This window comes from Babylonia areolata, chromosome 1 (genome assembly GCF_041734735.1).
Source record: "Babylonia areolata isolate BAREFJ2019XMU chromosome 1, ASM4173473v1, whole genome shotgun sequence".
Lineage (NCBI taxonomy): Eukaryota > Metazoa > Mollusca > Gastropoda > Neogastropoda > Buccinidae > Babylonia > Babylonia areolata.
The window spans coordinates 83,131,174-83,149,625 of record NC_134876.1 but is presented as its reverse complement, the minus strand read 5'-3'; the positions used below and the strand labels follow the sequence as shown (position 1 = coordinate 83,149,625).

The 18,452-nt window shown below is 41.3% G+C and overlaps 1 protein-coding gene across 1 annotated transcript in view; it reads right to left on the bottom strand.

Annotated features, from left to right (window-relative positions):
• LOC143293868 (ankyrin repeat and IBR domain-containing protein 1-like) overlaps positions 1–18,452 on the bottom strand; it is a 54,631-nt gene that overhangs the window by 23,933 nt on the left and 12,246 nt on the right. The window contains exons 2-5 of the mRNA XM_076605188.1: positions 5,442–5,735; positions 4,393–4,600; positions 2,568–2,624; positions 1,008–1,133 (exon numbers count right to left, since the gene is read on the bottom strand). Coding sequence (XP_076461303.1) covers positions 1,008–1,133; positions 2,568–2,624; positions 4,393–4,600; positions 5,442–5,629 — 579 coding nt within the window. The 5' untranslated portion in view covers positions 5,630–5,735. The remainder of the gene's footprint in view (positions 1–1,007; positions 1,134–2,567; positions 2,625–4,392; positions 4,601–5,441; positions 5,736–18,452) is intronic.

Here is an 18,452-nt window from a genome sequence, read left to right as displayed (position 1 = left end):
CGAATGATTCTGTTTGTACAGCATATAGAGTTTGGTCTCTGAAGATATACATTGTATATGTATCAATTGTAATAATATCAATAATCATGACAATTGTAATCATCATCATCATCATATCATAGACACTATGTATCAATTGTAATAATAAAAATAATAGTATCAATTGTAATAATATAAATAATCATAATTATCATCATCATCATCATCATATCATATCATATCATATCATAATCATAACAATCTGAAATTTCCATTGTTTCTTTTTTCTTTTTATTTAACTTTTTACTGGAAGTAAGAAAATATTCACAGATATATTTGAAGATTTTCCCTTCAAGCCATCAATTCAAACAGTTCTGTTCTCTGACCCTGTGTTAAAAATATTAAAGGTCCACTGGACTTTGATAGCCACTGGGGCAGTGAACTCATATCCACTGTATCTAGGGCTAGGCACAGGAAACCACGGCCTAATACTCTCCTTCCACCGTTCTGACTTTCCCCAGACAGTCAGGTACCCATTCACACCTGAGTAGAGTGAGGAAATTGGAGTAAAGCACCTTTCCCTAGGACATGAACACCAGGCCAGACAGGGCCTAGAACACTGATCACTGATGAACACTGGATCAGAAGTCCAATGCCTGATTCAGCTACTGCACCTCACCCTGTGTGGGACATTCAAAATACAAATTTTGTTTATGCCTCTACATCTCTCTCTCTCTCTCTCCTACACTTACTGTTCTAACTGCCAGCCTTGTCAGGCTGCAAACAAGGAACTAATTTAACTGGCCAGTTACGTTTAAAAATAAGGTAACAAATAATTATTTTTCAAACCTGTCAGATCAGCCTCCCATTTTCCACATCATTTAAGATTTCATCAGAAAGCTGCGGAAACTTAATCACACACAACACTTGACAAATTAACAAGGATATAACATTCAGTTACCTTTCTCACCCCATAAACCTAAAAATAAAGCAGGGAGAAAGGCTATCAATCTTGAGCACCTACTCACCGAAAAAACAATTTTAGACTCCAGGAATCTGGCAATCTTGTCATGGCCATTTTTCTCTGCTGACTCACATGGCGTCCAGTTATCTTCGTTCTCCACAGACAGTGGAGCACCATGCTGAACAAGAATCTGAAGGAATAAAATAAAACAAAACAATTTAAAAATGAAACATTTTGAGGTCAGTTCCAGAACTTTCAAATCTATAATACAACAAACTGCTGATAAATTCCTGGTCAGTCTCAACTCTGTCAATCCAGTGAAATTTCTAACTGCACAGTGAAATCTTTAAAGTCCAGTTCACACACAAAAAAATTGCTTCCGAATCTTTAACAGCCTTTCATTAATGTATATGCTGCCCTAGATTTCACATGAAATTAAATTCAGTCAGTGGAGATGCAATTGATCAACACAACTCCTACAAATCATTCAATCAGACTAGTTAACCCTGCTGAAACTGAAATAATTTTCAATCAAGGGCAAGGAATGCAGAAGATTTCATTGCTGAGGGTTTGGGGTTTTTTATGTTGTTTATTATGTCCACTAAGAAGATTTTCCAGTCATGCTCAGGGCAAATTCATGAGAAAACATTGTCAAATCATCACCATTTTGAGAAACATTGACAATGAAATGTTTGAAAAATTATACAGCCAATGCTTTTTTATTTGATAGTACATGTTCTTGTGTACGCATATCTTGGTATTTGGACTTGTATTTATTAAATAGAAGCAGCTACCACAGATAAGTTATACCATGGATTTAATACGGCATTGTGCAAAATAAGTTTAATTACAATAAGCAGTTAAGAGTTTGATACTTCTTTCAACTACAAAAGCTGTTTAATTAGTTTCAACTACAACAGCTGTTCAGTTACAGAAACAATTCAGAGAATGACACATCATATTTGTTCAACCACTTTCAACTACAACAGCTGAAAACAAATTGATACTTCTTTCCTTTCTTTCAACACAGCTACAGTAGTTCTTTAATTATGGTAAACAGATAAGATATTGATATTTCAGAACTTGTCAACCAGTTTCAGTTGCAACAGCTATTTAACTAAGTACAGTTAACAAGGTCAGTGCCACCTATATGACGTCAGTAACATCCAACAAAAAATGTTGCCATTGTGCCTATAAGATGTCCAATGATGCCCTGTATATATTATGATTTTATAATTCTACAATAAAAAATAAATGGATACAAAAATAACTCAGATGCACAATTCATATTCATTTTCAGTCACAAAAACGTTTAGTTTGCTTCTGTATCTTGTATAGTTTTTTGTACTGGAATAAAAATAAAAAAATTTTAAATCAACAACTTATTACCCCCCTGCATCCTCAAAATTCCCTAGCAAGAGGACAACACTTATTCTATAAAATTCCCTAGCACTGAACGGATTAATAGCAACCAAATGTTCTATTTTTCATCACAATAATGCATACAAATATATCAATGTAAACAACTCACAGGTACTGAATTAGCAAAACAAATAACCAGTGAAGTCAACACAAATTTTACACATGATGTTTTCAGTTAAGTGGAAAGAAAAGTGGGACAGACCTCGACACATTCCTTGAGTCCAGATGCAGCTGCATAGTGGAGTCCTGTGTTCTTTTTCTGTTGGAAAACACATGCACACATGTGCACGCACATACACGCACACACACACACACACACACATAATTTTTTTTCTGGCATTTAATTCCACATATCTGAATGATTCTGAGAGATAAAAGAAACTCACTCCAAACAAGAAACATGAGAATAATGTCTAGGAGCGAAAGAATTAAACCTTTTTTCACTCTTAAGGCTTCTCAAACTAAAATAAATAAAAAAACCACAACTATACAGACTATAGTGTGTGTGTGTGTGTGTGTGTGTGTGTGTGTGTGTGTGTGTGTGTGTGTGTGTTGTTTGTGCATGCATGTGCATGAGTTTGCACATGAAAGTGTGTTTGTGTGCTCATGTGAGTGTGTGTGTGTGTGTGTGTGTGTGTGTGTGTGTGTGTGTGTGTGTGTGTGTGTGTGTGTGCAGAGTGCTGCTCCTGGCAATGTTGTTGACAGTTATGGCAAATTCAATAACATAACCTATGCTCATTATAAAACATACGCAATCATGCAAGTATGCACACACACACGCACACACATACATAAGCATTACCTCCACACACACACACATACACAGAAACACACACACACACACACACACACACACACACCCGCCAACCTCAAAGCACCCATCCCCAACACAAACACCTACTCCCCCATACATCCCCTACATACCCAAAACTCCCCCACACCCACACCCACCTCATCCAGAGCATCCAGTTTAATCTTCCCCACCTGCTGTTTCTTCAGCATGGTGCCACGCCAACCCACACACCCACCCAAACACCTACCCCCACACCCACACACATCCCACATTCCCTCCACAAACACACACTGACCAAACAAACACACCAACACATACACATCCTAACAAACACCCTCCGCCCCCACACAAACATAACCCCAAACACACACACACATATATATATATACTAACATAACCCCAAACACACAAACACCGACCCATCCACACACACCAACACACGCTTCAATCACCGCCGAAAGTTTGATCCTATCCACCTGCTCTTCCTGCGGCACAGCACCAACACACACACCAACATTCTCCCACACATATACCCACCCACACACACCAACACTCTCCCACACATATACCCACCCACACACACCAACACTCTCCCACACATATACCTACACACACACACCAACACTCTCCCACACATGTACCTACACACCCACACCAACACTCTCCCAACCACACACATACCCACCCACACACACCAACACTCTCCCACCCACACACATACCCACCCACACACACCAACACTCCCACCCACACACATACCCACCCACACACACCAACACTCCCACCCACACATGTACCCACCCACACCAACACTCTCCCACCCACACATATACCCACCCACACACCAACACTCTCCCACCCACACATATACCCACCCACACACACCAACTCTCTCCCACCCACACATATACCCACCCACATACACCAACACTCTCCCACCCACACATATACCTACACACCCACACCAACACTCTCCCACCCACACATATACCCACCCACCCACACACACACTCACCCACACATACACACACACTAACACCCCCACCTACCCACACAACCACCAACACCCCCACACAACACTTGAGACACCAACACACTCCCACACCTACACACACACCCTACACCCCACCCCCACCAACACACAAACACCAACGCACACCCACATCAACACACCCACCCTACACACCCGCACCCCCACCAAAACACACCACCCTCCCACCACACACCCACCCACCTCATCCAGGGCGCCCAGTTTGATCCTCTCCACCTGCTCTTCCTGCAGCATGGCGCCGCGCCAGTTGAGGACCATGTTCAGACACTCCACCCGCCGCCGCTGCACATTGTAGTATTGCGCGTTCCGCTCCATGCACACACAGTGCAGCGCTGTCTCCTTCTTGGCGTTTGTCTTGTTCGGGTTGCCTCCTTTGTCGTACAGAAATATTCTGTGGAGGAAAAGTGAAACGAAAAAAATTTAAAGTATTATAGATCTACACCACCCAAAACTGCACAGTTTCTGACATGACCAATCTGGAGAATTTCTTCCTGAAAGAAAGACAATAATCAGAGAATATTACATCTCCCCAACCCCATTCCCCAGTTGGCTGCCAAGTGCTTTCATCAGTCCGTGTCCCAGATGTCAAGTTCAAATCCTTCACTGACTTAAGTCTCAGCAAGACTGGTAAACCTGTCTCACATTCTTGATAACTTGGTGTTCAGTGTTTTTATAAAAGCCATAACTTGGATTGATGACATTGTGCACATAATGCGTGTGCTGGGAGTGGATGGGGGTTTGCAAGTACATGTGCCAGTGCATGTGCACTAAAGAGCACGCTTTGTGTGTATTTGTGCATGCAGGTGGAGAGAGGGGGGAGGGGCATGTGCAGGTTACGTTTTTGTACCTGTATTTCATGTTTTTAACGTGACTGCAAGGAAATTTTCCTTGTTTTATAAAGTTTTAAGTCATTCAACACCACATACAGGTAAGTCATTTAACACCACAAACACTAAGTAGTAGTAGTTGTAGTAGTAGCGGTAGCAGTGGTGATAGTAGCAGTGGTAGTAGTAGTAACAGTACTAGTAGTAGTAGTAGTTCTTCTAGACTGTATGTGGGCTTCAACTCCTACAGTCACTCGATGTACAAGTGCGCTTTTAGCATGTTTGACCATTTTCACCCCAGCTAAGTCAACAGCCTTACTCCTTATCCACATATAAAACAGGCAAGGTTGAGGTCACCAACTAAAGCCAAAACCAGAGCAGACGGAGGGAGGGGCCTCTCTCTCTCACCGTAGCAGCGTCTTCATGCCATGCCGAGCAGCATAGTGCAAGGGCGTCTCATGCTGGTGCGAGTCGCCGTAGGAGCAGTTGGGGTCAAGTCCCTTCTGCAGGTCAGTGTTATTGGTGTACAGCTGCAGGGCCTGCACCTCGTCGCCATTCTGCAGGTGCTTGCGGAACTTGGAGGACGAGCTGCCCATCGTCGGGGACGACCCGCGCCGGGAGTGACGGCCCTTGCTGCCACCTCGTAGGCCACCTCGGTGCCGAAAGGGGGAAGGCTTGGAGGCCCTGGTCACCACAACCAGTCTGCACAGCAACACAAGAGTAATGTTGTTTTGTTTTTTTGTTCTTGTTGTTTTTTGCCCCATCGTTTTGTTTCAGCACTATTGTATTGTATTGTATTGTATTGTATTGTATTGTATTCATCTTTTTGTCATGATCTTTTTGTCACAACAGACTCCTCTGTGTGAAATTTGGGCTGCTCTCCCCAGGGAGTGCGCATCACTACACTGAGAGCACCACCCACTTAAAAAAATAAATTTTATGCCTGCAAGTTGATTTATTTTCCTATCGAAGTGGATTTTTCTACACAGTTTTCCCATGGACAACCATTTTGTTGCCATGGTTTTTTTTTATGTGCGCTAAATGCATGCTGCATATGGGACCTCGGTTTATTGTCTCATCTGAATGACTAGCATCAAGACCACCACTCAAGGTCTAGTGGAAGGGGAGAAAATACTGGCAACTGTGGGATTCGAACCAATGCACTCAGATTCTCTCGCTTCCTAGGCAGACGCGTTACCTCTAGGCCAACACTCCCACACCTCTCATTTTGAGTCCCCTATACACAGCCATACCTGGATTCCTCTGCTGCAGTGTGAGCACCGGGCAGTACACAGGGAACGACTGATGTAAGATCACATGGAGGCCACACAAAAGAGGAGACCCTGCACTACTGCTGAGTCACTCTGGTGGTGTTTAGGAGTGCCTGTTCTGATTCAAGTTATCAGGACACCACCTTGCTAAGCCCCCTACTGATGACAATAACCGCTTAGTTGTGGAACCAGACTGAGAAAGTGTCAGTCATAACTGCAGTGCGGAACTGCACCATGCATCTATTTGGAGTGCAATAATCAATTTAGTGAAAAAACCTCTCATTGTTTCTCATACATAAATATATACACACGTATACACAGGTACACACACACTTATATACATGTTTAGTGATATTAGACATGGGGGTGGGGGTAGTATATGAGTGTGTGTGAGGATGCTTTCTACCACACACAGTCACAGTTTGTTCAATGCAAACAAAATCTTATCCATGTTCAGAGCAAACAGATATCTTTTTGTGTGTCTGTTGATGTTGTGTGTGTGTGTGTGTGTGTGTGTGTGTGTGTGTGTGTGTGTGTGTGTGTATGTGTGTGTTTTGTTTGTTTGTTTTTTTATGTATTAACTACAAGACAAAAACAGTTAACACATTCTGACTTCTCAGATGAGTGTATGCAAAGAGACACCAAAAGAGGATAATTATTTTCTTCTTTTTGCAGGTATCTTCTTGTTGCCATCATGTATATTTTTTCTTCTTTTTTTCTTCTTTTTTTCTACTGTAATCAAATTTTTTAAACAATTTCAATATATGAAAAAACAAAACAAAAATACAATCACCAATGATGCTCTCCTGATGGAGTTTGCACCCACTGACCGGTTTCAGCAATACCAAGACTACAAGCAGGCAAAAATATTTGAACATGTATTTTATTATTCCAAAAGTTAACCAGTGAATCAGATATAATCTACATTATATTTCTATAATGCAGCCAAAAGACTTTCAAGCTTCTTTAAGAAAAAAAGAAAAAAAAAAAGAAAAGGAAAACAAGTGGGGTGCAACTGCCAAGTTCCACATCGGCAGCATGCACAACCAGCTAACCAAGTTTGTTTTTGTCTTCTCATGAGTGAAACAGCTGGTGTGCCATACTCATGCCTGCTCTGTCACCTCCACACATGTCTGTCATGGTGGATAATTTCCAGTCTGAACCCGTTAAAATCGAACATGGAGTCCCACAGGGAATTGGAATGAACTTCCTCTTTGCTTCGTCAAGTCTCCGCACTCAGCTCTTTCAAGTCTGGCCTCACCTCTTCCCAAATTAGCCTCCCTTCTCTGCCTCTTCCTTGTCTTCAGTTTCTCCAGTTTTAGAGTTATGCATGCGTGTGAATGACTGGTGCGAAAGCGCTTTGATTTGTCTCTGCACAAGATTCAGCACTATATAAATACCAATATCATTATTATTCCACACACCACAGGCTGCTCCATACCCTGTTTTACCACAACAGACATGGTTTTATGCATCGGTATAAGAGATGTTTTTTCCACATCAGTATAAATAATTGGCACGTACTTTGCTTCAGTGAATCACAGAATTCAACAAGCTGTGATGTGGTTGTGTGTGTGTGTGTGTGTTTGTGTGAGTAATTGCGATGACAAAAAAAAAAAAAAAATTGTGACTTAGTGTTGTTGCCCATGATCGGTTGTTGACAGACATGTGACCAAGAGTGAAAAGAACTGACCTTTGCCTGTTATACATGTGTTACGTCAAAACATGTGACTGAGACTTACAAAAGCATGTCAACATTACAGCAGTAAGAGCATAGTCCAATTCAAAAGGAGCAGATACCTTAGAGAAGCAGTCTCCAAGGGTGCAGAATAGTGAACATGAAATAGTGTGCCCTAAGACGTCTGCCACAAACCATTTAGTTTGCTCATGGTACAGCTGACTGCAAGCTATTTGTCCTCATTGTTTCAACCTTATGTGCATGCAATTTTCCCCATTTTGGGTCAAGATATTAGCGCTCCCTCCTGGCTCCCATCCTTTCAGGCACACACACACACACACACACACACAACACACACACACACACACACACACATGCATACTTGCTGACATACACACACATGCATAAATACATTCACATCCGCACTCACATTCTTCTAACAGGCTCACATAACACATGCACACAACATGGACACAAAACACAAACAGGTTATCTGTATCTGGCAGCTCATAACTACATTCCTCTGTTAAGATAAAAAAAATATATATATATAAATAAATACAAGAAGTCCAATATCTGAACTTACTTTATTAACACTCCTATGCTGTCAGTCTATCAGTATGAATGTCATACTGAAATGATCACACATGACTCTTCACAGGTCTGTATAAGCACAATTATTACATATTGCCATAAATCATGAATATACTTTCCACAGGGGAGAAAGCACAGACAAAATAGACTGTGACAAATAGTCACAGAAAAAAAGTGAGATGAACAGACAGACAGACAGAGAAAAAAAAATCCTGTGCAGAGACAGGCAGACTTGCAGAAAGAAGAAAGACCAGAAAAGTACAAATGGTATTATTTCTTGCTGTAACACAACACAACACAACACAACATCTGTGAATTTGTAGAAATATGTTTGCACAAACATATAAAACCTTTGTGCGCATGCACACACACACACACACACACACACACACACACACACACACACACACACACACACACACACACACATACACACACACACACACATACATCATGTACAGGCTGTTATTGACAGACCCCATTCCTCTGCTGTCAAAACAAAACAGGACAGGATGGGAAACTGTGTTCATGACAAAAACACTAATTTCAACTGTCCTTTGATGCATACCTTTTTTCTTTCTTTCTTTTTTTCTTTTTTATGTTTGTTGTAAAAACAAGCTGGTAATTTGTGTCTCATGCTAACAAAGCTCAGGAGAGATAGAAAAAGGGAGGGGGGGGAAGGCAGGGTCAGACAAAGACAAAATGTGTGAGAGAAAAAAAAAACCATGAAGAGAGGAAGGTGGTGGATTGGAGGGAGAAAGAATGGGGGTATGACTATGAGAGAGGGCGACGGGCGCAATAGCCGAGTGGTTTAAGCATTGGACTTTCAATCTGAGGGTCCGGGGCTCGAATCACGGTAACAGCGCCTGGTGGGTAAAGGGTGGAGATTTTTCCGATCTCCCAGGTCAACATATGTGCAGACCTGCTAGTGCCTGAACCCCCTTCGTGTGTATACGCACGCAGACGATCAAATACACACGTTAAAGATTGTGTAACCCATGTCAGTGTTCGGTGGGTTATGGAGACACGAAAATACCCAGCACGCATGAACCACGACAGAGTCATCGGTAAGTCGATGTTGGTCGTGTAATGGAAAGAAGAAAGAAGAAGAAGAAGAAGAGGTGGAAAGAAAGAAACAGAGATGAGACTGAGAGACAGATGGACAGAGCAAGAACAAATGGTTTACTGATAAAGCAGATGACACCCACAAAGACAACAAAGAATGATTTACTGATTCCATTCAACTCAGTATAAAAAAAAATAGAAAAAAAATTAGAAAACAAAGAAAGATCACCATTTGTTGGCATTTGTGTAGAAGCCATGAGAAAAAAAGGTCTTTGCCTGTCTAGAAAATAATGCATTGCCGTAAACTTACACTTGGGCCAACAGCAAATTAAAAACTGCATGATCAATTGTTTCTCCACTGCAACAGGAAGCCATTTACAGTTTAGTCTTTTCAGTGAAGGACTGTGACCCAAACAAGGAGGCAAGATTGCACTGGCTCTTGGTGCAGGTCACCGTGCTGCAGCCTTGGTGGCTAGTTGACCTCTGGGGACCATCCCAATGCTGACTTGGGTAAGACACTCTCCACTATTATCATATTCCAACCCAGATAGTCTGAACAGCAGTTGCCTCCTCTGCTGTTCTGATAGTTACAGCCGGACATGACTGACTATCATACACGAATTTTAAGCCACAAAATGGGTCAATCAGAAAAGGTGACCGTCAGCAGCAGATTGTGATTCCTGATGTTTGAAAGCAGAGAAGTCAAACCAGCCAGGCCAAATATTGCCAGGGAATTTTGTATCTTCAAAGCAGAGTAGCTTTAAAATTTCCTTAACATCTCCAAATCAAATCTGTGCAGGTAACTAGTTTTCTTTTTGAAGGTGCCAAGGCAGGATCAGTTGAGCATTGGACTTCTGATATAGCGTTCACTGGCTTCTGATATAGCGTTCACTGGCTTCTGATATAGCGTTCACTGGCTTCTGATATAGCGTTCACTGGCGATCAGGGATCGAGACCCCGAATCAGCATGGTGTTATATCCTTGGGAAAGGCACTTTACTCTAATTTTCCTCACTCCATCTAAGAGTTAAAAGGCACCTGACTTTCACTGGGGAAGATTAAAATAGCAGGAGTGGATTGCGCCCTACCTTCCAAGGCCTTAAACACAATGCATATGAATTCACTACCCCAATGGCCAAAAAATGCTATGGGACCTTTAACCTTTAACCCTTTCCTTTCTTCTCCAGATCAGTGTACTCTGGATAACAAAAGGACAGTCGATCCAGTCTTCAGATCCATGATAATACAGTGGGCAAAGCAAAGAACAAATATCACAAGATCACACAAGATCACAAGATAATTTATTGTCCTTAAAAGGAGATGCTTGGTGTGGTGGCACACAGTTAAATTCTATGTAGCACAAATATAGACATGCATAAGCCATTCAGCTAATCTGCATACACTCAGAAGCACACAATCTCAACTGCATCAAATATCCTTGCGCTCACCATCAGTCTCAATTTCAAACATAGGATGCATGTTGAATTTGTTGTTTCATATTCAACTGCGTTCAGTCTCATATGTATAAATTTACACTGTATGAACATGAAGTAGTTATGTGATTATATATTTTTCTGGCTCTAACGCACTTTTGAAATTTCTATTCAGATTGTTATTCATCCTGGCTGAATTCTTTGTCTCTGATCAATAACATTCAACAATAACAATATGATGGTGATAATAATAATAAGAATAATGATCATGATGATGACGATGATGTTGCAGATTCATGCTCACACCTCCAGACAGGGAACTCATAGTGTTTACATTAACAGCTGTACATATATAAACATACATGCTTTTAAGTAAGATACATGCACACACAAACACACAAGCGAACACACAAACACACCCACATGCACACATCCAGCAGAAGTTAAACCAAAAATCAAAGCAGTCATTATTTCAAAATCTTTATTCTTTTTAATCAGAAAAGAAAAGAAAACCCTAACATCAAAATTCTAAAGGAACAAATAAGAATTTAAACTTATGTCATGCGGGTACTTTTATCTCTTACATCCAGGAATTCAACATGCTTCGTGCCATGCATGCAATCCCATGCCCAGATACAAAGTACACAACAAATATGCTCTGCCTCGAACTGCTGACATGATGAGAATTGGACATCGATTCAGTTCCCTGAAGACCATATTAGTTGCTAATGACCAGAGCTCTTTTTGTTTGTTTGGGTTTGTTTTTGTTTTTTTGTTTTGTTTTTGTTTGTTTGTTTTTTGTTGTTGTTGTTTTTTAAGCACCTGCATTCAAACAGATGAATTTGAAAGAATCACACACACACACACACACACACACACACACGATTTCCCATCTAAAATATGTCTGAGAAAGAAAGTGAAACAAACTGAGAAAAAAGAGCAAGTGTTAGATGGAGGAAAAACAATCAGGAAAGAGTAACAGACAGAGAGCTTACAGTAAGGCAGATGGAAGAGGGAACAGCCCAAGTTCACTGCTATGTGTCAGTACAGGCTTTAAAAAACAAATCATATACACAGGGATAGGCACCACGGCAGAACTGCTTAGATGTTGCAATTCTGATCCAGTTATCAGAGGCTCCGTTTCTGCATGGTGTTGTGTCCTTGGGAAAGGCACTTTTCTGCATTCCAACCAGGTGTGAACATGTACTTGACTGCAGCTGGAGAAGGTTAGAGAGAGGACTACGCTCTGCCTTCCTGTGCCAAGCCCTAGACACAGTGAACGTGAATTCACAGCCCCAGTGGCCTTAAAAGGCTATAAGACCTTTCACCTTTTACTTTATAAAAAAAAAAAAAAATATATATATATATATATATATATATATATATAAGCTTACAGCTGGGCCAACAGCAAAGTGAGAGCTGTATGATCAATGGTTTCTCCATTGCAGTAGGAAGTCATTTACAGCTTAGTCTTTTGTGAAGGACTGTGACTCTCAAACTAGGAGGCAAGACAGCACTAGCTCTTAGTGCTGCAGCCTTGGGGACTAGTTGGCCTTTGGGAACCATCCCAACACCGACTGTCCTGAAAACCTCTTGGCCGGGAGAGTGGGGATGTAGACTGGGCAAGACACTCTCCACTATAATTGAATTCCAGCCCAGATAGCTGGGACAGCAGCTGCCTCCTCTGCTGTCTTGATGGTCATAGTCAGACACAACTATCATACAATTATATAATTACACACACACACACACACACACACACACACACACACACACACACACATATACATACATATGTAAATACATTTCTGTGTGCAACACAACCTCCACACAGATGGTCTGTATCACATGTTGAGATGTACTGCTTTCAGGGGATGACATGTGTATGCTTTACATTTGACACTGCAAGTTTTCCCTGTATGGCATGAGAAGTCACATGAGAGAGAGAGAGAGAGAGAGAGAGAGATGCGGAGGAGAGTGTTAGTGTGTGTCCATGTGTGTGTGTGTGCACAAGAAAGAGAGAGTGCCAGTTTACTATGTGTGTATGTGTTTATGTGCATAAGAGAGAGAGACTCAGAGACAGAGGGAGAGAGAGAGGGGGGGGGAGATTGAGAGAGAGAGAGAGAGGGTGTGAACATGTGTGATTGTGTGTGTGTGTGTGTGTGTGTGTGCACTCGTGAGTGTGTGTATGTGCGTGTATGATTGTGTGTGTGTATGATTGTGTGTGTGTGTGTGTGTGTGTGTGTGTGTGTGTGTGTGTGTGTGTGCATAGGTGCATGTGTGTGCCATGCTTGCCAGCTGTGAAGGCTGACAGTGAGAAGTGACAAACATAGACACTTTGTCAACACATCAAATAAATATCACAATGTTACTGACTGACCTATTGTCATGTGTGTGTGTGTGTGTGGGTGCGTGCGTGCGTGCGTGCGTGCGGGTGTGTGTGTGTGTGTGTGCTTGTATACATGTGTGCATCTGTTGTGTGTGTGAGTGGGGGAGGAGCAGTTTTCAACGTGCAAAAGAAGACACTGAAGCACACACAGAGGACAAGGAGACAGACAAGAGACACACAGACACTGGGATTGATGAACTGTCAGACTGACTGACTGACAAATATGGGGACAGACAGACATACTAAAAGAAAAAAAGCTATAAAAAAAAAATTCAGAAAAAAATATAATATATGTTTAATGTTCCTAGCCATGTCTTCGACTCCCCATGGTAAAACAGAAACAGATATGCAATACAATACAATATAAACAGATGCAACAGAATATTATTTTATCAATCCCTCAGAGGGGAAATTTTTCAACATGCACCAAGAATCACACAGGCACAGTGATAAGAACATACAGGCTTACATACACACATTAAAAAAAAATTATAGGAACAGCATACAAAATAAAATCATATCTTTCCTCACACACACACACACACACAGAGAGAGAGAGAGAGAGAGAGAGAGAGAGAGAGATAAAACAAATGGCAACTTTCCAGACACCTAACCTCATCAGTTCATTTAATCTTTGGCAGATAAAACCTGCGAAATGCACCACCCACGGCTATGTAATGCGCTAATGCGTTATCACCATTATGTAAATGGTACAACAAGACAAAGAAATGGACAAGAATGTCTAGTCCTGTTGGAAGTTCGACTGTCTGAAGAAATATTGACAAGTTGTGCGTGTATGAATGAGTATGTGTGTGTGTATAAGTGTGTGTGTGTGTGTGTGTGTCTGTGTCTGTGTGTCTGTATGCATCTGTCTGTTTGTGTGTCTGTGTCTGTGTGTGTCTGTGTCAGTGTATATGTTTGTGTTTGAGTGTGTGTGTGTCTGTGTGTGTGTGTGTGTGTGTGTGTGTGTCAGTGTGTGTGTGTGTGTCTGTGTCTGTGTCTGTATCTCTGTGTGTGTGTGTCTGTGTCTGTGTGTGTCTGTGTGTGTGTGTCTGTGTCTGTGTATGCGCACCAGAGGAGACCTGCACAGTTGCTGACTCACTTCAGTGTTCAGTATTTGTCTGTGCTCATCGAATAAATGCCAAACATCACCATTACACCGACTAACCACATAAAAAAATGACAAATATCATTTTGTAGCAGACAAAGAGACTGGGTGAATTCCCACACCCATCCACCCCTTATACTATGTGACAAACATCTGACTTGCAGCCAAGATTTCTTTTAATCACACACTCTCTCTCTCTCTCTCTCTCTCTCTCTCTCTCTCTCTCTATTGCATAGTACATCTGGTCATGCAAGAAAAAGAATTGTTGAAATGCAGCCAAGAATTTTTCTTAATCACACATGCGCATACTCACTCTCTCTCTCTCTCTCTCTCTCTCTCAATTGCATAGTAGAATAGAACAGAACAGAATATGTCTTTATTACCAAGTGTACTGGGGTCACAAGGAATATTGGGGGGGATAGTGCATAACAAGGTATGAACATAAATCAAAAATCATACCCAAACACAGATACAGTAGAATTTAGGATACATACATGTGCATATCAATATAAGAACTTGTGCACCCTCACACATGCACACGTGCGCGTGCGCGCGCACACACACACACACACGCACACACACATGTCTGAACAGAAGCCGCATATTACATGTGGATGGAGCTGATGACTAGATATTCATCTGGTCATTCAAGAAAAAGAACTCTGTCGAAATTACAAACGCATGCCCACACACACCTGCACACCCACATACACACAGACACAAACACACACACAAACTCTCTTCCTCACTATCTTTTTGTCTCACAGTTTCACCTTTACAAGAATATAACACATCTGGCCTGACAGCCAAGAAATCTCTGGTTAATACACATACATGAGAACACACAGGACAGATATGGAGTCAAACTTACAAAACAAAACCAACCAACAAAAAGCACAAGCAAACACACATACACATTTACTAGCACACACTGATTTTGTTTTTTCCCTACACAGCAGCCCCACCCACACCCCAAGCCCTCACCCCTCCCTCGTCTGATATCACTGATTGTGAAAATACCTAAAAGTAAAGGACACACAGGAATCTCAAGAAGTATACTCAAGAGAAAGAAAGAAAGAAAAGTGAGGTTGGTGAAGGTGGCAAAAAGGACAGGAAATCTGCACAGACAAGCACATCACTGAATTGATCTCAGTGCTTTCTGCCCACATGAAATAAACCTATTATGAGAAAGCAATTCTTTTTTAATTAACAATGGTACCTAAAAATATATTCACTTTTCTAAAGTACTCCGCTGTTGTTTATGTAATGGACAGAGGCGGGTGAGGGAGAAGGACACTGAAATTAATAAAGCCCTTATGCTGGAGAGCGCAAACACACACACACACACACACACACACACACACACACACACACACACACACACACACACACACACACACACACACACACACACACAATTACTCATTCACATGTGCGAATAATGACTACCCCCAACCCCCCCGGCAGTCCCTCCCCCACCCATCCCCACCATCCCACCTCTTCCAATATACTAACAGTGAAAAGGCATAAAACTAAAGAACATAAAACTCAGAACGCAAAACTAAAAAAACAACAATCACACAGGAATCACAGGAAGGAAAATCTGAGAAAATACTGAAAGTAGCAGAGGCAGCAGAGAGACGGAAAGTCTGTCTGTACAGACAAGTGGGCTGAATTCTAATCTCTCCCACAAAGATTGTGTCAGAAGAGATGCTTCCCATACTCATTTCTCCCTGCAGGTAACTGATATGATATGCAAGCAAATGTACACATGCATTTTTTTTTTCCAAGACGTTTAGACAATCCTGGGATCTGACAGGAATAAAAACTGATTTTCCGTTCATGAGTTTGTGCTGGTTGTGGAGGGATAGATACATTCAGGTATCAGTTTCAATGAAAAGTTCAGCTTGACATTTACTGTGATGGAGGAGGAAAACAGATACCAACTGATGGGAAAACAGACAGAGACACATGTCTGGGGCAGGAAGCGTGGGTGTGGTGGTATGGAAGGTTGTGTGTGTGGGCATGCAAGTGTGGGCAGATGTGTGTGTGAACATCTGATGACAGACGCAACAAATGAGTGGTTAAAGTGTTGGAATTCCAATCTGTGGGTCCTGGTTTTGAATCTTGATCACAGCACCTGCATGGCAGGTTAAGGATGTGGATTTTGCCTGTCTCCCAGGTCAACAGATCTTTTGTGTACTTTCACAAAAATAATATCAAATGCACATATTTAATATCATGTAATCCAGCGTGTGGAGGGTCATGGAAACAAGAACATATCCAACATGCACACCCCTGAAAATGGAATACGGCTGCCTATATAGCAGGGTAAAACAGTCATGCATGAAAAAGCCCACATGTAAAGTATGTGAGTGAACTTTGGAGCAACAGATCATGAACACAGACGAAGAAGAAGATTGACACTTACGGCCCCTGTTCACCCTGCCATCATTTAAAGAATCTTCTCCTCCCCCTTTGCACGCTTCATCGCTTTCCTCTTGCCATGGATCATGCAGCACGGCTCTGGTTTACACTTTTATCTGAGCCTGTCACTGATAAAACTCCACTGACAGTGAGCAATGGTGGTGGTTCCACGATCAGAGACCAGTTGTAAGGAAATGAACATCACTTTGATACCAGCATTTTTCCCCTTCAAGCCACCCACCCCCGGCAGTGCTCTTCTCTTATTCGCCTGCAGTGCCATAAATATAATTTCGGTAACTGAGAAAAGAGGATTCCTGTGACTAAAAGGAAAAAGATTATCTCTTCTCCTTTTTTTTAAATTTTTTTAATTCCACTCCCTGATCCCTATTTTGTGTAAGGGGAGGTAGGTGCAGTGTCATGGGACAGAGGGCTGGTTGGCTGTGAAGGTGTCTGTGAGCTGCATGGTTCAGGTAGTTTAACTGAAGGAAAGTGATGCCCAACTCTTCCTCTTCTCTCATGGGCAATCTTCCCCAGTCTTGAAAATTCATTCACAGCTGCATGCACTCAGACAGTGTGTGTGTGCATGTATGTGTGCATGTATGAGTGTGTGTGTGTGTGTGTGTGTGTCCGTGTCTGTGTGTCTGTGTGTGTCTGTGTCTGTGTCTGTGTGTCTATGTGTGTCTGTGTGTGTGTCCGTGTCTGTGTGTCTGTGTGTGTCTGTGTCTGTGTGTGTTTGTGAGCACGTTCTTTCGTTCTCTACATTTAATGTCCATTTACTTTCAGTGATATTAAACGAGAAAAGTAAAGGAAATGCAGCGGAAAACAGTATGAGCAAGAGAAGAACACTGAGAGGAGACAAGCAGGGCCTCACACTGACTATAAATGGAACAAATAATAACAAAATAACAAGAATGCAAAAAATATATATGTTAAGTTGACTTTTAATGAAAAATGGTGTTAAAAAAAAGTGAAAAAAAAAATAGCTATAATTTTTTTTTTTTTTTAAATATCAAATAAAAACAAAATTGGAAAAATCAAGAATGAAATTCACTATTAACGAAACATCTGACAACTAGACAAAAATGTAAGAAAACATGATAGAAACTGACTATCTAAATGGAACAAATATTACAAAAATAAGACTGTAAACAAAACAAAAAATTAAAGAAATGCATCGAGTAAACAAAGTGATTCCATAAATTCAGTCAAGAGACCTGATCTGACACTACTTTGAAATTACCCTTGTTATCAACAACAACAACAACAAAAAATTACATCCACTGAAGAATTTGGGAAACTAATGGCTATGTCATATGTTAAAAGTGGAACAAGCAAAGGTACATGACATAGTGAATTATTCACATGTTCACAAATTTTCGGTTTTCAAGCATTAAAGTTAAGAACGGATCCACTCTGGACCATGTTGACAAGTTTCCTCAGACAACTAATAGGATT